Source organism: Rhinoderma darwinii, chromosome 2 (genome assembly GCF_050947455.1).
Source record: "Rhinoderma darwinii isolate aRhiDar2 chromosome 2, aRhiDar2.hap1, whole genome shotgun sequence".
Taxonomy (NCBI): Eukaryota; Metazoa; Chordata; class Amphibia; order Anura; family Rhinodermatidae; genus Rhinoderma; species Rhinoderma darwinii.
Window position 1 is genome coordinate 397,789,076 of NC_134688.1, and position 24,996 is coordinate 397,814,071.

At 37.6% G+C, this 24,996-nt stretch overlaps 1 protein-coding gene across 2 annotated transcripts in view; it reads right to left on the minus strand.

Annotated features, from left to right (window-relative positions):
• The window catches only part of ADGRG2 (adhesion G protein-coupled receptor G2), a 119,345-nt gene that overhangs the window by 1,844 nt on the left and 92,505 nt on the right, over positions 1 to 24,996 (minus strand). For both annotated transcript variants that reach the window (XM_075854022.1, XM_075854021.1), the window contains 15 exons: positions 24,638 to 24,670; positions 23,124 to 23,242; positions 22,667 to 22,709; positions 19,465 to 20,510; positions 18,830 to 19,019; positions 18,112 to 18,268; positions 15,437 to 15,580; positions 14,672 to 14,800; positions 14,201 to 14,240; positions 11,685 to 11,788; positions 9,965 to 10,089; positions 8,759 to 9,030; positions 7,267 to 7,366; positions 6,049 to 6,329; positions 5,170 to 5,271 (listed from right to left, as the gene is read on the minus strand). In XM_075854022.1, the coding sequence (XP_075710137.1) occupies positions 5,170 to 5,271; positions 6,049 to 6,329; positions 7,267 to 7,366; positions 8,759 to 9,030; positions 9,965 to 10,089; positions 11,685 to 11,788; positions 14,201 to 14,240; positions 14,672 to 14,800; positions 15,437 to 15,580; positions 18,112 to 18,268; positions 18,830 to 19,019; positions 19,465 to 20,510; positions 22,667 to 22,709; positions 23,124 to 23,242; positions 24,638 to 24,670 (2,885 nt within the window). The remainder of the gene's footprint in view (positions 1 to 5,169; positions 5,272 to 6,048; positions 6,330 to 7,266; positions 7,367 to 8,758; positions 9,031 to 9,964; positions 10,090 to 11,684; positions 11,789 to 14,200; positions 14,241 to 14,671; positions 14,801 to 15,436; positions 15,581 to 18,111; positions 18,269 to 18,829; positions 19,020 to 19,464; positions 20,511 to 22,666; positions 22,710 to 23,123; positions 23,243 to 24,637; positions 24,671 to 24,996) is intronic.

Consider the following 24,996-nt stretch of genomic DNA (forward strand, 5'->3'; position numbering starts at 1 on the left):
CACATTCTACATCTGAAACCTGTTCACTTTAAATATCACATGACAAGTGACATTACTATGTATGTTTTCATTATGACTGCCTCAATTTTGGTAAGTTGTTTTTTACTATATATAGCACCTGAGTTTTCTCTTTAAAATATATTTGCCATGCAGCAATATATATATATATAACATTATAGTGTCGCATTAGGAACCTAGTGCATGTACCAACAAAACACCCAACACCCCCTAAAGTTTCTAGTGGGGGAAGTAGGCACTGAGCATTAGAGTTATCATCTAACCAACACTTTATACAGTACATTTGGAAAGTCTTCAGACCCTTTCACTTTTTTCATATTTTGCTATGTTGAGGCCTTGTGCTAAAATGAAAACTCAAATTTTACATGGACATAAGTATTCAGACCCTTTGCTATGACACTTGAAATTTAGCTCTGGGGGCCTCCCATTTCTCTAGATCATCTTTGAAATGTTTCTACACCTTGATTGGAGTCCACCTGTGGTAAATGAATTTGATTGAACATGATTTGAATATACCCTGTCTATATAAGGTCTCACAGCTGACAATGCATATCAGAGCAAAAACCAAGCCATAAGGAGGAAAGCGCTGCCTGTAGAGCTCCGAGACAGGATTGTGTGAAGGAATAGATCTGGACAAGGGTACAAAAAAAATTCCACTGCACTGAAAGTTCCCAAGAGCAAAGTGTCCTCCATAATTCTTAAATGGAAGAAGTTTGGAACAACCTGGACTCTTCCTAGAACTGGCTATCCCACCAAACTAAATAATCCGGGGAGAAGGGCTTTGCTAAGAGAGGTGACGAAGAACCCAATGGTCACTGTGGCTGAGCTCGAAAGATCCTGTGTTCAGATGGAAGAAACTTCCAGAAGGTCACCATCACTGCAGCACTCCACCAATCTGGGCTTTATGGCAGAGTGGACAGAAAGAAGCCTCCCCTCAGTAAAAGACACATGAAAGCCTGCCTGGAGTTTGCAAAAAAAAAAAAAACGAAAACTAAAGGACTCGCATACTGTGAGAAAACAGATTCTGTGGTCTGATGAAACTTTTGAACTTTTGATGAGATGTAACTTTTTGGCCTTAATTCTAAGCGTCATGTCTGGAGGAAACCAGGCACTGCTCATCACTTGCCGAATACCATCCCTACAGTGAAGCATGGAGGTGGTAGCATCATGCTGTGGGGGTGTTTCTCAGTGGCTGGGACAGACAGACTGGTCAGGGTTGAGGGAAAGATGAATGGAGCAAAGTACATAGATATTCTTAATGAAAACCTAAGAAGTATTGCAGTGTATTATAATAGCGATCGAAGGATCGCAAATTAAAGTCCCCTAGTGGGACTAGTAAAAAAGTTAAAAAAAAGTTTCATAAAGTTAATAAAAATAAAATATAAAACCCACCTTTTCCCCTTTACAAACTGCTTTACTATTAAAAAAAACCCAAATAAAGCAAAAAAGTTACACATATTTGGTATCGCCGCGTCCGTAACGACCCAGACTATAAAGCTATTACATTATTTAACCTGCACGGTGTGAAGGATGGTTTATTTGCTTATATTCTCTGTATGAAATTACATTATGAATTATCAAGCAGGATGCTGAATTAATAAGATATGTATTATGTGAAAGTGATTCTAATAATGTTTAAATGATTACATACGAAGCTTGCAGAAAAGACACAGGGAGTGAGATGGGAGGGTGGCAAATATGCTTGTGGGAATGCCTCCCCCATCTTACAGGAACATTCTTGCCAAGAGAGATAAGGCCACTTGCAAACCTGATGTGTGAAGAATTATAATGATGTATCTCTAATGTATCGTATGTCTGTAATTGGCTGAATAAGAATTATTGTCACATTGTCTCTGATTGGTTAACCTCAAGCCTACACCCCTTCTGAATGATAGTATTATAGTTTGAGTTTGGAAATAAACCTCCAGAGGAGTATTTTGAGCATATCAGCAGTGTCTGTGTGTTTTCTTCTCCTCTCTCGATATACAGGGTGGGCCATTTATATGGATACACCTAAATAAAATGGGAATGGTTGGTGATATTAACTTCCTGTTTGTGGCACATTAGTATATGGGAGGGGGGAAACTTTTCAAGCTGGAACCATGGCGGCCATTTTGAAGTCGGCCATTTTGTATCCAACTTTAGTTTTTTCAATGGGAAGAGGGTCATGTGACACATCAAACTCATCGAGAATTTCACAAGAAAAACAATGGTGTGCTTGGTTTTAACGTTACTTTATTCTTTCATGAGTTATTTACAAGTTTCTGACCACTTATAAAATGTGTTCAAAGTGCTGCCGATTGTGTTGGATTGTCAATGCAACCCTCTTCACACACTGATAGCAACACCGCAGAAGAAATGCTAGCATAGGCTTCCAGTATCCGTAGTTTCAGTTGCTGCACATCTCGTATCTTCACAGCATAGACAATTGCCTTCAGATGACCCCAAAGATAAAAGTCTAAGGGGATATCTGAAATTGCTACATGATGATGTGTTTCCCTCTTTATGCACTGAAGCTGGCACGTTCCCTGAGTTTTTCCAGCAAGATTGTGCACCACCACATTATGGGTGTCCGGTCCGAGCATTCCTAGATGAACAGTTTCCTGGAAAGTGGATTGGTCGTCGTGGGCCAGTTGAATGGCCCCCTAGGTCTCCCGATCTGACCCCCTTAGACTTTTATCTTTGGGGTCATCTGAAGGCAATTGTCTATGCTGTGAAGATACGAGATGTGCAGCAACTGAAACTACGGATACTGGAAGCCTGTGCTAGCATTTCTTCTGCGGTGTTGCTATCAGTCTGTGAAGAGTGGGAGAAGAGGGTTGCATTTACAATCCAACACAATGGGCAGCACTTTGAACACATTTTATATGTGGTCAGAAACTTGTAAATAACTCATGAAAGAATAAAGTAACGTTAAAACCAAGCACACCATTGTTTTACTTGTGAAATTCTCGATAAGTTTGATGTGTCACATGACCCTCTTCCCATTGAAAAAACTAAAGTTAGATACAAAATGGCCGACTTCAAAATGGCCGCCATGGTCAACACCCAGCTTGAAAAGTTTCCCCCCTCCCATATACTAATGTGCCACAAACAGGAAGTTAATATCACCAACCATTCCCATTTTATTTAGGTGTATCCATATAAATGGCCCACCCTGTATATCGGTATGAAATATCCTGATTAGGATGCTGGATAAAGTGCCTGGCCTGAGAGTCTGTTGGACTCGTCTAAATTTCAGTAATATATTTTGAGCCATTGACTTCCACGACCACGGTGAACGCCATAAAAAATAAAATAAACAACAATGGAAAAATTGCTGTTTTCTGTTAATCCTGAATAAAAAAAAATTTGACAAAAAGTGATCAAAAAGTCGCATCTACTCCAAAAACGATACCAATAAAAACTACAAGTTGTCCCGCAAAAAAAAGCCCTCCTACAACTGCATCGGCGGAACAATAAAAAAGTTATGGCTCTTCAAATATGGAGACACAAAAACAAATAATTTTGAAAAAAAAGCGTTTTTACTGTGTAAAAGTAGTAAAACATACAAAATCTATACAAATTTGGTATCGTTGCAATCGTAACAACCCGCTGAATAAAGTTATTTATACGACACGGTCAACGGCGTGGATTTAGGACGCAAAAAAGAGTGGCGAAATTTCAGGTTTTTTTCTATTCCCACCAAAAAAAAGTTAATAAAAGTTAATCAATAAATAATCTGTACCCCAAAACGGTGCAATTAAGAAATACAACTTGTCCCGCAAAAAACAAGACCTTACACAGCTATGTAGACGCAAAAATAAAAAAGTTATAGCTCTTGGAATTTCCTACAATGGAAAAACGTAAAAAATACCTTGGTCATTAAGGTTTAAAATAGGCTGGTCATTGAGGGGTTAAATACAGACTAACTAGAAATACACAAATAAAAATCTTTAAGAAAGCTTCAATATTGTCCTTTCACTATTATGCCTTATGTGAAAGCGAAATTGATAACCTTGTGTACAGTAAAATTTATTTCATCTGGCATTTGATAGTCCTGCAATTGTTTCTGACACAGCACTGTTAGATAATCTGGAGATTTAAAAACACTGCCTCGGTAAAAAAAACAAAAAACTTAAGTAATGATAGCATAGTCCATGTTGACATTTCCTTTTGGGCTGTCTTCCAAGAAATTCTCTACAGCTTGCTTTAACATATTTTTCTATAACACAGAAATTTGGTAAACCGGCACTTCTTTGGTCCCGTTAATGCCAAATTCAATTTTTATCGGTGGTGGTCTTGGTGCTGAGACTCCCACGAATGTGCAGAAGCGCTCAGCTGTACCCTCTGCACCGTTGGCTGTGATCTTCGTTAAGCTGAGGATGGGCTCACACACAATGTCAATGAGCCCATCTTTAGTCTGACAAGTAGAGATGATCACAGCTGAGCTCTTCTGCACCTTTGTTTCAGCGATGGTGGGGGTCTCAGCACCCAGACCCCCACCAATAAAAACTTCAGATATGTCTCTGACATATCAAAAGTTCTCTAAAAGTACAGTTACTCTTTAAGTATATAGGTGTGTCTTAATTCACACATCTATCTATCTATCTATCTATCTATCTATCTATCTATCTATCTATCTATCTATCTATCTATCTATCTATCTATCTATCTATCTATCTATCTGTCTGTCTGTCTGTCTGTCTCATGTCTATCTATCTATCTATCCGTCCATCCATCATCGGTAAATTAGCTATTTTTGTATCCAATTTTCTATAGCCATGAATTGATTTATAGTTGTATACCGTTTACTGTAGATGTGCTCGCAACTAAAGCAGGGCAGATATGTTCAATGTGCGTAAGGGTTAATTCCCACTGCTTACTACAGCCATTCTGCTGATCATATGATTGGTTTAAACTTATCTTGTATTTGATGATGATGATGATGATGATAGACTTGTCCCTACACGACATGTGGAGTCCCTACTGTGTGCAAGAGGCCTTAAAAAGTATTACAAGTATTTATGTTGATGAAACAAGCACAAGTGTGTAATAGACTGTAATAGATATAAGCTAATAATAAAGTGGAGGTGTATGATTGCAAATGAGAAATTTTTAGTGGAATTCTATGTGAACGAACTAACAAATTTACTTAATTAAAAGCATTACCGGAGTTTTCCGCCAGCCTAAATTTTCCACAGCAAAGATAACGCCTCCACTGCTTGCGGACATTTTCCTTTGCTACACAGTAGAAGAAAAATATGAAGAAACCTAGAAAAGAAACATACTACTTATTTTTCGTAGCCCATATAGTGCCAACATATTTCACAGCGCCGTACACAGATTCTAATCACTCGCACAATTTTTTGTTGTTGCGTGTGGAAGGAAACTGAAGTACCAAGAGGAAGCCCACGCAAATAAACAGAGAGCAAACAAACTTCCGTCCCTGTGCTTTCATCCACATCTTCTGCCTTCGCCATGTTGAATTTGATGGAAATATGGTTTTTTCAATTGTACTATGTATAAACAATTTTTTTTTTGTCTTTTCTAAAGTGTAACAAATCGGAAAATCCTTGATATTTACTCCATAGTTTAATTAACAGGAACTAAGAATGATAGAATTCTGCTATACACAGAAGGTGCCATCTGTAGAAACAGATCTCTATTATTTGTGTTTTAAAACCAGTTGGTAATTCACCAATCTTTATAGCTCTGTTATAACTTACAAAGAGACCGTAAGGACAAAAGAAAAAAAAGTGTCTCTCCTGCTCATGTAAACACACTCCCTTCTATGAAGGAGGCAATGACAAATACATAATAGGGCTACAGAGGCGTTCAAATAAGCAGCACCGAGTAAATCCCATGCCAGCGGTGGGTGCGCACACTTGTGGAGAGATAGTCCACGATCCCTCAAAAGAAATCGAAATAGATCACTAGAGTGCTATACTTCCCTGTTATCGATTGAGGTTATAGAGAATACATACTATAGGAAGAAATAATCTACCATTTCTGCTTGTAGGACATTCTGAAATGCGCAGTAGGACTAACCTTGTAAACTGTTGAATATTGTGAACAGGTACATGATAGCGATTCTCCCAGGACCAAAAGAAAAGAAGCCCAACCCCCATGTGATGCCCAGAAGAAAGGTAATTCCAGCCACACTGCGCAGGTCTTGGAGGGTGGTCTTCCTCTGGTAGCCCAGCTGTTTCTGTTTCTTGATGCGACATAGCTGTATTAGGACCACTACAAACATGCTGACGTTCAACAGGAATATTATACCATAGTATCCAACTATTGTGGTCCAGAATACAATGTCATCCACCCAGCAGCTATAATGGAAGAAAGATATGAAAGTGATTACTACAGAGAAATGGATCTGTCTTGACGAGTAAATACATTTACAAATTATAATAAAAAGTGCTACTTGCCATTACCAGGTCAATCTCTTACCAGGTCAATCTCTCTGGCATTCCTCAGGAAGTTTATCAATGCAAAACAAGCAAAGCACAAAACTTCATTATGTCTTATGAGTGTTGGCGAACGAATGAGGAATGGCCATGAATATTGTATCACTGGCCTCATGTGGAAGTTGTGACACATTTTTGACCCAGCAGTGATTTACCACAAAGACCAGATGTTATCGTGTAGTGCATAGGATTAAGTGCTGTTAAATCAGCGTTTATCGGGGCATGCTGTGGTTTTGAAAATACTTGTTGTAATTTTGTGGCACTGTTTCTGTGTGTTTTCCCATTGACTCTAATAGGGTCGTCACAACTGCAATGAAAACCACAAGTACGACTATATTTTCATTTACTTTTATTTGGGGTATGGCAATGTGGTTTTCCATGGGCATAGTTCTAGGGAAAGGTTCTTAGAACTGTGTCCTTTATAAAACTGCAACCAAGATTGCAGCAAGAAACTCAAGTGAATACATGCAGTTTTCGTGGTCAGGCAGTGGCGCAGCTCTCTGCAATCTCATTACCACCATTTAGGCCACTTTCACATGGAAGTATTTTGGTCAGTATTTTGATCAGTGTTTTACAACACTATTTGTAATCTAAAACCAGGAGTGAAACCAATAAAGAGAAAAAGTATAAAGGAAAGATTTTCACCTCTTTCTTATTTTGGACCCACTTCTAGTTTTGGCTTACAAATACTGATGTACAATACTGACCATAATACTGCCATGTGCAAGTGGCCTAAAGGTATCATAATTAAACCACATTGCACCGTTAGTCAAACTAAAGCATACTTATCTCAACTTACAAATAATCTACTGATCCATTTGGATATGTTCCACTTATCTGCAGAGAATACAAGTCCTTCTTTACGGCAAGTATTATTGCCACAACCACAGCAGGAGCTCCTGGTATGCAAAAAAAAAAAATTAAATAAATTATAAATGTTAGACAAAATCTAACCTGCTTCACGCTCATGCTACAGAAAGGTTAAAGCTTCCATAGATAAGTAATAGTGAGTAAAAATGGCTGGACTATTGTACAGAACACAGACTGTTACACTTTGTGTCTCCCTTATTTCCTCATAGATTGTAAGCTCTTGCGAGCAGGGTCCGCACTCCTCTGGTTTGACTTGTCAATTAACTTTGTCACTATGTAATGTCTGATATTGTTTGTTTCATGTTCCCTCTAAATTGTAAAGTGCTGCGTAATATGTTGGCGCTATATAAATAAATATTATTATTATTATTATTATTATTATTAATAATAGGTTTCTCCTAAAGTAAAAAGATCCAAATGGGCAAATGGTGGGATTTTAAAGTGGATTTTCCATTACTGATTTTCCAAATCCTTGTATAACAAGCCCTGATAACGCAGCCTTTTGGAAAACATCTTACATTGTTATGCCCAGTGCCTCTGGCCCTCACCATTATAGACGTTATCAGAACAATGCTTTTATGTATTCTGAAAGGTAGCTTTAAATTGATATATTCACTATACATTTAGCATACTAATAACGGTCATTTAACATGCATCATTTTATGTACTCCATTCTGTGTGTTAGGCCGGATTCACACGAGCGTGTGCGTCTTGCGCGCGTTGCAGTTCCGTGTGTCATCAGTGAATGGTGCGTGGCTGCGTGATTTTCACACATATGCCATCCTTATAACACGCAGTTTTGCTGTTTAGAAAAAGAAATTAAGGAAGTGCTCCTATTTTTTCCTTCATTTCTTTATCTACTGTTGCGCGAATCAAGCGTGACACACAAAAGTGCTTCCGTGTGCCGTGCGTGATTTTCACGCACCCAATGAGTTCAATGGGTGCGTGATACGCGAAAAACAGCCAAGTATAGGACATGTCGTGAGTTTTACGCAGCGGACATACGCTGCATGAAAATCACGGACTGTCTGAACGGCCCCATTGACTAACATTGGTCCGTGCGACGCGCGTGATTTTCACGCGCGTATCATGGACGTTAAACACGTTTGTGTAAATAAGGCCTTAGTTGTTTTTTGTTAAATACTTCACTAAAAGAAAACTATTAAACCCATATACAGTATGTGGCAAAAAAAACAAAAACTTGTGCCTATTTGTCTGGGGCTACACACTTTTTTTAGGGAGATTTTTCCATGTTTTAAATATCTATCTACTGCTGTGTTGAAGAGGAATACATTGATGGCATGCAACCCAGTGCACTCCAGTGGGCTGCAGCTGTCACGTGTTTAGAAAATCTTGCATGTGTGCCCCCCCCCCCCCGACTTAGTACCCATAAATACAAAATCAGACTAAAGAATACGTACCCCATCCAATAATGCAGAACTTTAAGATGTATTTTCGTATGTATGTATTAAAGACCTTCACAAGTGAAAGATACATGTGGAAAGCTTCAAGGCCCATCCAGGTAATAGATACCAAGAGAAAATAATGCAGAAATGCAGCAACAGAGATACAGAGACCTGGAATGTCATTATATAGTGCAATCCAAGGATTCAGAAGAAATGTGAGGTTTAGGCAAACCAGGGCAGCACAAAGCTGAATTAAGATTTTAGACGGGTAATCCCTCCGGATCTTTCTAAAATAAAAATAAAAAAGTAAGAAAATAACTTCCATATAACATATTTAACACCTATTATTTTTTTTATTAATAAAGCAAATGAGATTAAATAAACTAATAGTGCTGACCAATAGTAAAAGTTAATTTATCATCAAAAATTCCTTAAAGGGGTTGTCTGCTTTAGAAAACCCATTTTAAAATACGCTATTAAAGGGGTGTTGCAGACTAAAGCTTTTTTACCTATCCACTGGAAATAAATGCTAGATCGGTGGGGGTCCGACCGTTGTGACAGAAGAGGAGACAATAAACTGATGGTTTGAGTTCTCTAAAAGGTGCCAGGGAAAGATATTTAGCATATTTAATTTCCATGCAGCTACTCCTTTATTACCTGAATTATCAGATAGTTAAGTGAGATGAGTTTATTAGGGAATTGCTGACAAATCAATTTCCTAATGTACAAGTAGAGGTAATACTTTTAAAGGTAGGTACATGTAGAAGTACAGGTAATACTTGCCATTATATGCGTGTTTATTTTATATTATATATATATACATATTATATATATATAATAGTACAATTCTTAGATTATACACAAAGAATTTATCTGACAAATGCGCTTAAAGGGGTTTTAATTCCACAGAAAAGGCGATAATTTACTGATCGCTGGGGCTCCACTGGTCCTTAACCCCCTGTTCCTCCTCACTGCTTGACCGCAATGAGGAGGACACTGAACGGAGCGGTGGTCGAGCATGCACGCTGCCACTCCATTCAAAGTCTATGGGAATGACGGAAACAGCCAAGTACAGGACTCGGCTGTTTCAGTCATTCTCATAGACATTGAATGGAGCCATGAGTGCATGCTTGGCCGCCACTCCATTCAAACTCACCCTCACTGAAAATAACTCTTTAATAAAGGCAGGGAGACAAGAAGACAAATAGATTTGGTACATACTCGAACGCTATGTAGGTTACGAGAGTCACAGAGAGGAAGATTGCAGAAAGACCGCATCCAATATATGTGATAAAGGTCAAAACTAACAAATCTTTTGGATTTATTGGATCATTGGGTGATACATCCTAAAAGACAATAAAATAGAAAAACATTAAAATAAGCAATACACTTATCCAATGCCTGTATATGATATTAAAAAAACACATTTATTAAGATGACATTATGCAATGCAACTTGGCTGGCAGCAGCAAGAACCTAGACTAATGCCACTCAAGACAGTTTACTTATGCCACGGAAGCATTGGTCCATTGTAGAGATGTGCTCATAGAAACTTTCTGGCTGATAATCTTTGCTGTATGTGCCCCCCATATTGATCACAAACTGTAATAAGATAATAAAAAAAAAAAATTCAAAATGTATTGTTGCAGCCAACACAATATTGTCTGCACCATGTAGTTAAAATTTAGTGACTGTGGCATTGACTAAGAAAGTCCCCTTCACACTGAACAAAAGCGGCTGCACACTGACTCTCAGGAGTGTACAATCTTTACAAATGCCGTTATGTAGAAAATACTGCTTTCTTTAGTTACTGTAAATAGGTTCACAATTCTGTGCTGATTCATTTCATAATTTATCTTTATAGAGGTAAGAACTCTTGTTTTCTGTTACAGAACTCCAAATCCCATGCTTCTCTCCACACAGCTAAAGAGGCAAATTATAAAGTTCTGTCTTCCTGCAGCCACCACTAGGGGGAGCTTACTAAAGACATACAGTATATTCATACAACTTAATATATCTTTTACTGATTGTACTATAATATCTCTTCCTTTGGAGTAAGCAGTTTGGAGCATAAGAAAAACAAAAATTGTCATTTAAAAGTAAAGTCTAATCAGACTCCATCTTTTTTTAATGCAATTTGAATAACGTAAAAACACATATAGTCAAGCATTAAAAATGTAGGGCTTTTATATCCTTGCTAATCTAATAGGTCGTGTCACACTAATAATGCTAGTGAAAATTGTGTCCCAAAACGTTTATTATTTTAAAAGTTATGAGCTTTTTTCTAAATATGCAAATGAGGCTTTATTAGACAAGTGGGTGTCAACAGCAGCGATTCTCCTGAGGTGGAGCCTCCTCACAGCCTCTGACGCTGTCCTATCAGCATGAAGCTGCTTCACACAGTGTGAGAGACTGAGGCTGGAGGGAAGGGGAATCACTTAAATTAGCCATATGCCACCAGAACAGCGGTGTACTTCAGGAATTACAATCATTGATAGGATGTTTCATTTGGGCAAATAAACGGCCAAGAATGTTACATACAACTTTAAATTATGCATTTTAATGAAGGGGGGTCCCTAATGTATATAGCATAAAGCAGTAAAAATCGCTTCTAGGAGTGGTGGGACCAGGGATCAGATCACAGATGCATTTACAAATCAAGGACGTACTAGAATGTTATTAGAAGCAGAGTATCTTAAACACATTGAAGACGCTTCTCACACCCATGGTAAACTGCTAATTTTTCCTGGGGAATTTGACGTTGGCAACTGCCCCAAACAAGCGGGGGAGTTACTGAATGCAGTAGCAGCCACCTAATAGTTTTGCTTATATTTGATGCCCTACGTTTAAGGCGTCTATCTTGTTGAGAGATTCCCTTTAATACAGTCAGATTATTGCATTCAATTATGGTGTCATATTTCTTGTAATATAGTTTTCTTACCATCAATATTGCAAAGCTGGTTAGATGATTGCATTTACAGACTGTTTCACTTTGTGTTGTGTTAGCAACAAAGCAACCATATGACGACCAGCCGCCGCTTCCATCTGTTGAGCAATGAGAATTCAATATTTAAATCAAAGTGCATGTTTTCATCCTATATTTAGTAACAGGTAAGGCTCTGTTCACATCTGCGTTGGGGTCCTGTTCTGACATTCCATCGGAGCTTTCCGTCAGACACAAAGGTTTCCGTCGTTTTGCCGGAAGCAAAAGCAAAGCAATAGAGTAGTCGACTACGCTATTGTTTCCGGCAAAACGACTGGTCCGGTGCACAACAGAGACAAACTGAAACCATGGACACCGTATCAGTCACCATTGAAATCAATGGTAATGGAAATGGAAACCTCTGGTTTCCGTTTGTCAGTTTGTGTTTGTTCAGGGTCCCGTTCTGACGGAAAGCTCTGACGGGAACGTCAGAACTGGATCCCAACACAGATGTGAACAGAGCAAGTTAAAGAGGATTTTTCATTCAATGGGTACACATTGTCAATATATCAGTAAACCAGAAGTTAGAGCAGTAGCCAGAGTCTGGTAATTCTGTTTCTTTAACTTTTTTCTGTTTTATTGTGGTCACCATTTTTTGCAAAAGTGATAAAAGGAAGTGCAGCCATATTGGTTTGAATTTGCTTCTTAGCAACTGATGGTAAAACTTTTACTATTAAAATCTGTAAATACGGTATTTGAGAAGCTATTGCAAACCTGATAAGCAATATGGCTACCCATCTTTTTGTTACTTTTGCAATGAGACCGCTGAATCTTAGTCGGAAAAATGACAATATCTCTGTAAATTACCGAAACAATAGCCGTGGCTCTTACTTCTCGCATAATAATGTATGGTGATCTTTAACCTTTGGAGAAACTCCTCTCAGGTATTTGTAAAGAGACAAGAATGAAATGGTAAAAGATTATAAATTGTTCAAAAGTAAAATTTTCCCTTAAAACTGTGACTAATTTTAGGGACAGTGGAGGAAATATATCAAAACTAATGCAAAGGAAAAGTAAAGCAGTTGCCCATGGCAACCAATCAGATTCCAGCTTTCATTTTTCGGAGGCCTTTCAAAAAAATGAAACCAGCAACCAGATTGGTTGCCATGGACAACTGCTCCACTTTTCCTTTGTACCAGTTTTGATATATCTTGACTTGTAACTAAACCTAGAAACATTCCATGTATCAAACTGTAGTATTTTCATTTATGAGTACAATGATCTTTAGCCCTTTCCTGCCGCAGCCATTATTCGGATTTTAACTTTTGTTTTTTCCTCCCCACATTCCAAAAGCCATAACTTTTTTATTTTTCCATTAATATTGCCGTATGCGGGCTTGTTTTTTTGCGGGACGAGTTGTAGATTTTCAAGGCACCATTTATTGTACCATGTAATGTAGTGGGAACCTGGGAAAAAAATATTTGTGGGGTGGAATAGGAAAAAAACTTTGATTTTTCAATCTTTTGGGGGGTTTTGTTTTTACGGCATTCTAGGTGTAGTAAAAACGGCATGTTAACCTTATTCTGCGGGTCAGTACGATTACGGTGATACCAAATTTATATCGTATTTTTTATGTTTTACTACTTTTACAAGGAAAAAACTGATTGTTAAAAATAAAATGTTAGTTTTGTCACCATATTCTGAGAGCCTAAACGTTTTAATTTTTCCATCAATTCAGCGGTATGAGGGCTAATTTTTTGTGGGGCGAGCGGTAGTTTCTATCGGGACCATTGTGGGGTACATGATACTTTTTGATCACTTTTTATTCCATTTTGTGGAGATGAAGTGACTAAAAAACAGCGATTCTGGTGTTTTTTGTGGCGTTCACCGCGAGGACTAAATAATGATATATCGAAATAGTTCAGACTTTTACGGACACGTCGATACCAGTTATGTTAATTTTTTTTTTTTACATTGTGCTCGAGGGAAAATGGGAAAAGTTTTTTTTTTAGTTTTAATTTTATTATTAAAAAAACTGAATTTCACTGTTTTTTTTTTTACTTGTCCCCTAGGGGACTTGAACCAGCGATCGTTGGATCACTTGCATGAAATACTGCAATACTAATGTGTTGCAGTATATCGTGATACTGACACTCTTCTATGAAGCCCTGCCGGAGGAATATTGACTAATGACAAATAAGCTAATTTATTCATCCTTTAAGAATGGGTGTACTATGACGTTACTTATAATTCTCATAATAATGATGTTATTTGTGATTTTATCCACAATGTCGTAGTTATACAATTTTTTTTGTTGTATTAATATTTTTTCAAGGGCGCAATATATTAAACTTGTAAAAAAGATAGTACTGTAAATGTAAACCACAGAAATGAAAAGATCACATGTTTTGGTTCCTCCCGAACCTTTATCAATGATAATCTCAGTGGTAATGAGGATGGAGTAATGGAGCTTGTGTGGGTTTATTCCATAGTGTGCGATAATGTAGGATTCAGGAACATATTAGTATACTTACTGTTTTTATTAAAGTCCCAAAATACACAATTCACTACATCCTGTGGAAACATAAATTGAGATTTAACATTTGATGTTAATATAGAATATGTTTATTTCCTTTGATAATGACACAATAAAAATAGTTAATTTGTAATTCCTGTGTCCAGTGATCTCAGAGTTAATCCCACCCATCTTGCTTTAATGAAGACTTCCTCAGGATTTTGCAAGTAGGGTCTGGCATGTCAATCAAGGCAAAGTGGGTGGAATTAGCTCCGAAATCACAGGACATGTCTATGTTCAAGATTTCTATTGGTCATCTCTAGTAGATCCTATATTTCAAATAAATCTCATATTAGGCTGATCAGTAAGTAATTGCTATAATAACTTTTGATGCTTGCAAATAGGATATTATAATGCATTTAGACAGGGGACATTTCACAAGTATACCGGCAAATACCCATCGAGTTACTGCCCTGCTACATATACTTACCGAGTCATTCTTTGGTGAAGTCTTTAATGTCACAGTAATATTTTGACTTAAATTAGTTACTGAGAGATTTGCAACACTTGATGATATCACTTTGCTCACTAAAAGCTGGTTTGTAGCGAGGGATGAGTCCTGATAAATATGCAGATAGAGAAAAGTATACATTAACTGAAAGCCGCCTTAAAACCACTTGACATAATTATTTTTACATTCTATGGTCACTGGGACAACAACAGCTTGAGACATTTTGTAAGTGATGAAATACTCTGCACAATATATATTCAAGTGGACTGCTGGGAATATAAAAATAAGGTCAAAAATAGTAGGAAGCTAAACAGGGTACTAGAATAGAGAGTCTGGATGATGACTATATTAAGTGGGAAGGTGTTTTGCTTATATTTTATAAGCACCACAGCTGCACTTCGGATTTCCTACCACTGTGTCAACTCCAAGAAATCTCATTCCTAAAGAGTCAAGGACATCAACATGTAATTTGTGTTCACTGGGACTGAACTTCAAGTTTTAAGGTGGAAGTCAGTGGCGGTCCTGGGTTGTTAGATAGCTGCCAAGCTCAACAAAAACAAGATGCAGTCTGGCCTCTTCATTAGACTGATCAAACATAGACCATTGTCTTTATCGCTAACTGGCAGCATAATGTTTTCTATGTTTATCATAAGAGATCCATCTTTTGGACCAGCAAGTGAAATACCACAGTTACTGTTACATGCCACACAAACATCCTATAACACAGAAGTTCTACATTTTTACCTGGAAAAATGAAGCCTTTGCATAATAGTTAAACTGTACTCTAGAAGCGTTCTTTTTGTCACCAGGAGACAAGTCATGGATTAATGAAGCAGGAAGAAGAATGGACCCATCACTGTTTGGTGGTGCTTGGGAACCCAAAGATACCTTTTAAATAAAAATAGTTTACCATGAGAATAATACAGACAGTTACTTCCTAAATCTGAAATATAAGAAACAATAATGGCTTAAAGGGGTTGTGAAGACTTAGCTGCTTTCTTCCAATCAAAGTTTCACACGTGTCCACAGACTGAGTGTTATTGCAGCTCAGCCCCATTAACTTCAAAGGAGCTGAGCTGCAATACCAGACACAACCTATTGACTGGCGTGGTGCTGTTTCTGGAGGAAAGAAGCCATGTTTTATTAATCCTGTATAACTCCCTTAAATATGTTTTAATATTTTAGATTTTCAATAAGGCTAAGGACATGCCTACATTATTACATATTTATATGTTCTACTATTTTAGTTATATTTAAGTAGGAAGATTGAGCTTCTGTATTGGAACTACAGTGGTTCCCCCAAGTTACAATGGCCTCAGGTTACAATATTTTCAACATACAATGGTCTTTCCTGGGCAATTGTAACTTGAAACCACATTCAACATACAATGCCACAAAAGGTCTGGATCTCGGGCAAGTGTGATTGGGAGTGGAAGATCCAGCCAATCAGGACGGGCATTTTACTGGTAAAACACCTATTGTAATGCAGTGCATGCCCTGATTAGCTGTCTAGTAGCGCCTCTCTAAAGGACAGTACCACATGTCCTGTACTGCTCTTTACCTGCGCCAGGACGAGTTTCTCCTTTGGACACCAGGTGAGGACGACACCATGTTATATTTCTGGTATACTGTATACTGTACAAGCTCCTGAAGAAGCTCCTGCCCTCATCGTAGAAAGTGAGTTAGGGCTTGTCCACACATAACGGATTTGCTGCAGAAAATTTCTGCTGCATTTCCGCTTGAACAAGCAGGCAATCCGCTGCGGAAAATACGCATTTCCTGTGTTTTTTTACTTCAGAAAATAGTGTGGATTTTGCTGCCTTTTTTTCGAGCCTGTGTAATGGTGATATCACCTCTGAAAAATGAAGGAATTCAGTCCACTTTCCGCAGAAGTAATTGACATTCTGCGGAACTAAAAATATGCACTGCAGGTGATTTCCTGTACTGAAATTTTCTGCAGCGTGTGGATGACATTTGGTCATTCACACCCACTTTGCTGCTACGGTATTCTGCTGCATATTTTCTGTCGGCAATTCCGAACAGAAAATACGCAGCAATTCCTTTACGTGTGGACAAGCCCTTACAGTCTGCAGCATCTACAGTATTTCTGACTTTTATACGTGAGAACTTGCTTTATCTATATTAGTTATCTAAATCATCTTTTTTTTTTTTTATCTGTGGTTGACATTTTGGGGGCTTCGGAAACCAATTCCTGGTTTTCCATAGAGTTATAGTTCAATATTTTCAACTTAGAATCGTCACCCTGGAACCAATTAATATTGTAACTTTAGAAACCACTGTACTTGCAATACATGCTTTTATTTGTATTTTTGTGCTTATTTGTCTTCAATCCACCTTTTTTATCGTTTCGGGTGGACATTTTAGGGGCTTCGGAAACAATTTCCAGTTTTCCATAGATTTATGGTTTCAACATACAATGGTCACCCCGGAACCAATTAATATTGTATGTTGAGGGACAACTGTACTAACAAGAATCTCAGCCACTGCATCTAATAAATTTGCCAAACAATGCAACTGTAAACTGTATTGTGATGTTATTTAATAAAAGTACTATATTACATATGCACAGCTCAATAATATTAATAAACATTCATGCCATTCATATGATATACTGCCGTAGGTAAACCATTATTGAATCTAGCTTCATTAAAGGGTAACTAAACTTATAAAAAACATCTGACATGTCGTAGTGACGTGTCAGAAGTTTTGATCAGTGGGGGTGTGAGCACTTAGACCCCCACCGATCGCTAAAACGAAGCAGCAGAAGCACTCAGGTGAGCACTGAGCCGCTTGGTTTATGATTGGCTATTCTCGGAAAGCCAAGTAATTGGTGTACGGAATCAAAAGAAAATCTATGAGCCCGTACATCAATTGCTCGGCTTTCTGAGAAAAGTCGATCAGAACTAAGCGGTTTCTGCGCTCATCCGACACTTCTGCCGCTTCATTTTAGCGATCGGTCCGGTCTCTGTGCTCAGACTTCCACCGATCAAAACTTCTGACATGTCACTATGAGATTTCAGAAGTTTTTTTTAAAGTTTAGTTACCCCTTAATTAAATAGGTGTCAGTCTGTGCAGATTTTTTGCTGAGAGGAACAGTAAAATTTTCTGCTCCTCTGTTTTTTTATCTTGATGTCGTTATTGGAGCTAAAATCAGAAACCCAGCCTTACATACGGAGGCTTTAATATTATGTCTCTCAGTACGTACAATATTACCCAGTGTCGAAACTGAAATTGAAAATGCTGAGCGCATGCAACAGTCTACAAACAGACCTAACCCTAAACTGCCAGTGTTTATAATGCCATGTCTAATACCACTGCAACTGCTTGTTCGGATCACTTATGTTTATGTTTACTTTGTTAAGTAATGCAACATTTACAGCACCTATAAGATGTCCTACCTGTAGGCCAGATGAAGTGTCAACACCAAATGATGTTTCTGTGAAAGAGCTGTCATTGACTTTATTCACTGCCAGTGCCAAGGATTGAGAGGTAAGAGTAATGGATTTTCCAGGGAAAGTCAGCTGTAAGCCAATTTTATCCACTATTTTAATTAACCTATAAACACACACAAAAAAAAACACGCTTACCAACAAAAAGGCAATTTTCCTTACTCATTGTGCGCTGAAATCCATAGTCATATTTACAGAAATATATTATTTATTATACACATCAAATAAAAAGCCTGATACTCATTACCAAGAAAAAAAACATATGCAGCTGTATGGTTTTACCGTTTTATATGTGTCTGCCATTGACTTTCATTGTAAAAAACAGTATGCCTTAGTTCAGTCGTTTAAAAGCCGTGGCTCTGCAGTATTGAATGATGTAGTAGTCTTGAATATTATCTTATACCAAAAAAAAAAGTATCCATATGCTAAAAATGACACTTCTATCTATAGTTTTGACCATCAAAATATATATGTATGTCACAGTATATATATTAGGCAATAAATGTTGTGTGAAAGGGACCTGATCCTCCTGCGTGTGCTTGACACCGGTTATAAGAAATGCTTCTCAGAGCACTCATAATATTATAGGGATGTATTATCACTCAGGTTATGGTGACTCGCAAGAAATGCCTTTGACCATTTTCCCCACTAAAACAGGCTGAATTACCTGTTAGAGACCGGTCCAAGAAGAGACTGAGAAACATTTAAAAATAAATTCAAGACATCAAGCAATGTTGCTGCATCATCAGGATTAACTTCTCCAGATAACAGGCTTTCTAATTGGGATACAATTCTGTTTACAGTGGATGAATTAAGTTGATCGGAACGAAGAATGTCTGTCAAGTTTTTCAAAGCATCTTTGGGCGAGATAAAAATTTTGAAAGAAGCATTGAGTTGAAGTTGAAACATCACACAACACATTTTGACACACAGATTTTACTGATGCGCAATTGAAGAACATTGTTATGATGAAATACTTCATGGTTAGGTTGGGTGCAGGCCATATGTGGAAGGTATACACAACAAATGTTAACATTCAAACAAATAGGTTCAATATTAAAAAAAAGTTGCATTAAAAACAATAAGAAACAAGCCTATTGGTATAGCGGTCTGGTGTTTGTAAAATGGCAAGGGAGCTCATCCTGCGATTGAGATCCTTGATTTCTATACATTGCTGCACATTCGAATTTTTACAATGGACCACAGTCTTCCTAATATGTTGCATATAAATGTATATACTGCAGTAGTAGACTGTATGCCTCTGGTGATAGAAATTATTTAAAATGAATATTTAAGGTTTACCTGTACTACTTGGTGATTTTGTAGTGTTATCTGAATTTATTGTTTCGGATCCAGTGTGAAAGGTTGACGTAAATCCAGTATTAACAGTGGTATTATGTGTACTAGTTCTTGTAGGTCCACTGTTAGCTGTTCCATTAGATCCACTATTAGTTGTCCTTGTAGGTCCACCAATAGCTGTTGTATTTAATCCACCTTTTATAGTCGTCATAGTTCCTCTGTTAACAGTTGTATTCGTTCCACTGTCCATAGTCATCATAGTTCCTCTGTTAACAGTTGTATTAGTTCCACTGTCCATAGTCATCATAGTTCCTCTGTTAACAGTTGTATTAGTTCCACTGTCAATAGTCGTCATAGTTCCTCTGTTAACAGTTGTATTAGTTCCACTGTCAATAGTCGTCATAGTTCCTCTGTTAACAGTTGTATTAGTTCCACTGTCAAACGTCGTCATAGTTCCTCTGTTAACAGTTGTATTAGTTCCACTGTCAATAGTCATCATAGTTCCGCTGTTAACAGTTGTATTAGTGCCACTGTCAATAGTTGTCATAGTTCCGCTGTTAACAGTTGTATGAGATTCGTTGGTAACTGTTCCATTAAATTCTCTATGAGCGGTTGTCATTGTTCCTTGTTCGCCTGTTGTATCGGAATCACTATTAATAGTTGTTGTAGTTCCATGGTTATCTGTTGCATTAGATCCACTACTTTTAATTGATGTATTTTCACTGTTAAGTGTTGTAGATTTGCTGTTTACTGTTAATGTTACTTCACTTTTAATTGTTCCATTGGGTTTACTATCAATAGTTGTACTTAGTCCAGCATCAATAGTTGTATTAGATACAATATTTAGGGTTGTTATGGGACCACTATTAAACGTTGTACTAGTTCCTTTGGTCAAAGTAGTAGAAGATGCACTGTAAACAGTCGTACCAGATCCATTAAAGACAGTTGTGTCACCGGTGAAGTCACTGTTATCAAAAGTTGTGGACTGGAATTCTGCAGTAACGCTCTCTCCAGTTCCACCAGTTGAACAGGCAGGGGTAGTGATAATACTGAAAAAGCAAGAACAAGCTTACATTTGAAAATGAGAAATATTTATCTTATGTTTATATTCTCTCTTTTCTGTGAGTATTTGGAACCTTGTAACTAAAATGTCATGAACTCACATAGACTTGTGCAAGGGCACTAACTTGTGGCTTTAATTTCCCCAGGAAACATTTACAAGAAAATGTAACATTTGATTTCTCTAAAGGGCATCCATCAGTCACTAGCACATTAAACTTGGGTATATATAAGTTGTGATCTAATGTATATAACCTAGTAAGGGCATTTGCACAAATGAAATGATTTTACTAAGACTGAAACGAAATGCACTATATGCTTCAAACAAGTCTATGGTACATAGGAATGTGGATATACAGTTAGATGCAGAATTATTTGGACAGTGACACAAGTTTTGGCATTTTAGTAAAACAGATTGAATATACAGTTATATAATCGATATGGGATTAAAGTGCAGACTCTCATCTTTAATTTGAGGGTATTCACATGCTAATTTGAGAAAGGTTTTAGGAATTACAGCTGTATGGGCTATTCCCTCAATAATCCATCATCAATTAAGCAGGTAAAAGGTCTGGAGTTGATTCCAGATGTGGCATTTGCATTTGGAAGCTGTTGATGTGAACCCACAACATGAGGTCAAAGAAGCTCTCAATGCAAGTGAAACAGACCATCGTTAGGCTGAAAATAATGAAGAAATCCATCAGAGAGAGAGCACAAAGGTTAGGAGTGGCCAAATCAACAGTTTGGTACATTCTTGAAAAAAAAAGAGCGCACTGGTGATCTCGTGAACTCCAAAAGGCCTGGATGTCCGCGGAAGACAACAGTGGTGGATGATCGCAGAATCCTTTCCATGGTGAAGAAAAACCCTCTCAAAACATCTACCCAAGTGAAGAACACTCTCCTGGAAGTAGGAGTATCAGTGTCTAAGTCTACCATAAAGAGAAGACTTCATGAGAGCAAATACAAAGGGTTCACCACAAGGTGCAAACCATTAATCAGCCTCAAAAATAGAAAGGCCAGATTAGACTTTGTCAAACAACATCTAAAGAAGCCAGAACCAGTTCTGGAACAGCATTCTTTGGACAGATGAAACTAAGATCAACCTGTACCAGAATGATGGGAGGAAGAAAGTATAAAGTAGGCTTGGAACTTCTCATGATCCAAAGCACACCACATCCTCCCTCTGTAAAACATGGTGGAGGCAGTGTGATGGCATGGGAATGCATGACTGACTAAGGCACTGGGTCACTAGTGTTTATTGATGATGTAACTGAAGACAGAAGCAGCCGGATGAATTCTGAAGTGTTCAGGGATATACTTTCTGCTCAGATTCAACCAAATGTAGCAAGGTTGATTGGACGTCGCTTCACTGTACAGGTGGACAATGACCCAAAACATACTGTGAAAGCAACCCAGGAGTTTTTTAAGGCAAAGAAGTGGAATATTCTGCAATGGCCAAGTCAATCACTAGATCTCAACCTGATCGAGAATGCATTTCACCTGCTTAAGACAAAGCGTAAGGCAGAAAGACCCACAAACAAGCAACAACTGAAGACGCTGCAGTAAAGGCCTGGCAAAGCATCACAAAGGAGGAAACCCAATGTCTGGTGATGTCCATGGGTTCCAGACTTCAGGCAGTCATTGCCTGCAAAGGATTCTCTACAAAGTATTAAAAAACAACATTTTATTTATGGTAATGATAATTTGTCCAATTACTTTTGAGCCCCTGAAATGAGGAGGCTGTGTAGAAAAATGGTTGTAATTCCTAAACGTTTCACAGGATATTTTTGTTCAACCCCTTGAATTAAACCTGAAAGTCTACACTTCAATGGCATCTCAGTTGTTTCATTTCAAATCCAATGTGGTGGGTTGCAGAGCCCAAATCATGAAGATTGTGTCACTGTCCAAATTCTGGACCTAACTGTATGAGCCACTTCAGTATTTCTCAATGATGGAGGTAGATTTTGCCCCACCTAGTTTGGGGAAGGCAATTTAGCAGGTGCAAATACAGTCATTATTTACCTCTATTAGGACATCTACAAGGTGCCCTTATTTACAGGTGTCTGTCCTAGTGATAGGTGCCCTTTAATAAACAGTAAGCATTACTGTACATGTGTTAGAAAAAATGACAGTAAACAGAACTTACCAGTTGGAGAATGAACACCCCTCTTGGCAACAACAGTAGTAATCTACATTAAATGCAAGAATATATTAGCCCTTTTTAGTTACATGAACATCTCATATCTTCAATGTAGGCAGAATTATTCTGACAGGGGAAGCTTAGTGCATAATTTACACAGAAATTGGGAACATTATTTTATAAATATGTTTGCATATTATTCATTGTTCTCTGTGAATTCTTTTTTTTAGCACTTTTTATATCTGACAACATAGGATGTCCAAATATGCTTTGATCATGTCGCACATATGGCCTGTCATGCCAGAAACTGTGTGCGTTTATAGCTACATATCAATAATTTGTTACCACCAAGCAGGAGTAGAGTATACAGCATAGATACTATCTTCCGGCAAAACTGAAATATAAAAAACTGGTAAAGACCTATTTCATAGACCAAATAACATATATAGAAGGGTCTACTTACCTATTTTATTTAATTCCTGCACATATTGCTTAACAAATAAAGGATTTTTGTTCGGTATATCACAAATATCAATGATGGTATTATTATTTGCAACTATCAAGTTCCTACAGGTCTTCGTACTATACAAAAGAATGAAAGAAAAAAAAGTACTATTTGGGTAGAATCAGATGGATATAAAACCACAAAGCAAAACCAATTGTAAGAACAGTCAGGTTGGAGGGTCACTATTCTGTCCCTGACATTTTATTTCAATAATAAATATGGTACTGTACCTTTAGTGGAAGTCATGACCACAAATGTCACTATAACCTCAAAATACTGACTCTCCTGATTGGACACACTAGGTAGTTGTAAAACTAAACCACCTCCAAAGACTGTACTGGAGATTATTTTCCTACATAGAGTGGGTGGGCAGTTTATCAGCGTCGCCCTGCCCACTTTACAAGACAGTACCGGGGAGAATTTACTATGTAAGTAATGACTTTTTATAGTTTACATGTAGAATTATGTTCTGCATACTAAATACAATGTACAATGGAACTCCAGTCCAGGGTACTTAAGATCTGTTTTCATATATTGCCTTTCTACACTGTAGGTAAGTATTTCGTTTGCCTATTTATAAATTAATCTTGTTGTCCACAAGTATGCTTTGTTTTTTTTATTTTCCTCTTTTTCAAACCAGTTACTTGTTACTCTATAGTAATGTAATCTTGCTGTGACTCACATGTTATATCATCTACATAACTCCATATGCAGCTATCCAGGTATTTTAATTAGTTGGACTAAACAGTGTGTGGCGGCTGCAAAGGTACGGTGGCTTGATTTTCTTATTACTCAATCAAGTTAATGTGTGCTTCCCATTTTTCTTTTTAGTACTTTAATAACTTTTATACCCTCTTCTCAATATATTTATTTAGAGGCTGGTATTCTGTTTGATGGCTACAATGCATCAATCTCCTTTTCCCCTATAAATGTTTTCTCTTCTGTGCATAGCTAAGCACCAGCGTCAGACTGGGGTCCCTTGTGCCCACCAGAGGGAAAGATTCTGAAGGCCCACCCACCATCTCTTCAGAAATCGTTCACATTCACCTGTTATCATTGTACACATAGGACATATCGTTAATAAGGTCTAATAGGCTATTTGTAAATCTCCGATAAGAAATAGACCCTAGTGGCAAGTGCTTGGCTCCCAAGTTTGCCCCAAATGAAGTTGTCTTCTGGTAGACCTTTTGGTACCCATTATTGGGCCAGATCGACCTAGGGTACCACTATGAGACAATCGGTTCAAATTTATTATAGTCTCCAATTGTTAAAAACAAAAGCTGGACTACTAAATGCTAATGACAAAAGTATATTCACTGTTACAATTAATCAAATTATTCCTATAACTAAATTTTGAAATGATGAACTAAAGTAGTAAGCAAGAGACAAATGTGTGAAATAATATGTCAATTTTAGGTCAACAATAACAAAGATGTACGAGCCATTGAAGAAAATTATATAAATGTACTTACATGACATTATTGTACTTATATGCTTGTAGAAGTCTGAAAATAGCATATCAATGTGTTACTAATACAGCCTTTCATTTATTAAAATCCATAAAGAACACTGGCATAGAGTAAAATGCTATATGCTGTTTGTAAAAATAATTGAACAAAGGTGTTGTCTGCTTTGTACAATCCCTGCATGCACGGTTGCCAACCGTCAGTAAATTTACGTACAGTTCGCAAAAACCTGGTGTTTTTTTCTGTCATCTGTGGCGTCCAGCAGAAAAAAACTCTGTCTGGGATTTCTTCCGTTCCTTCTGATATTTTGAGGTGTGCATGAACCAAAATTTGCATGTGCACACACAGTTCAAACAATAAGGGAA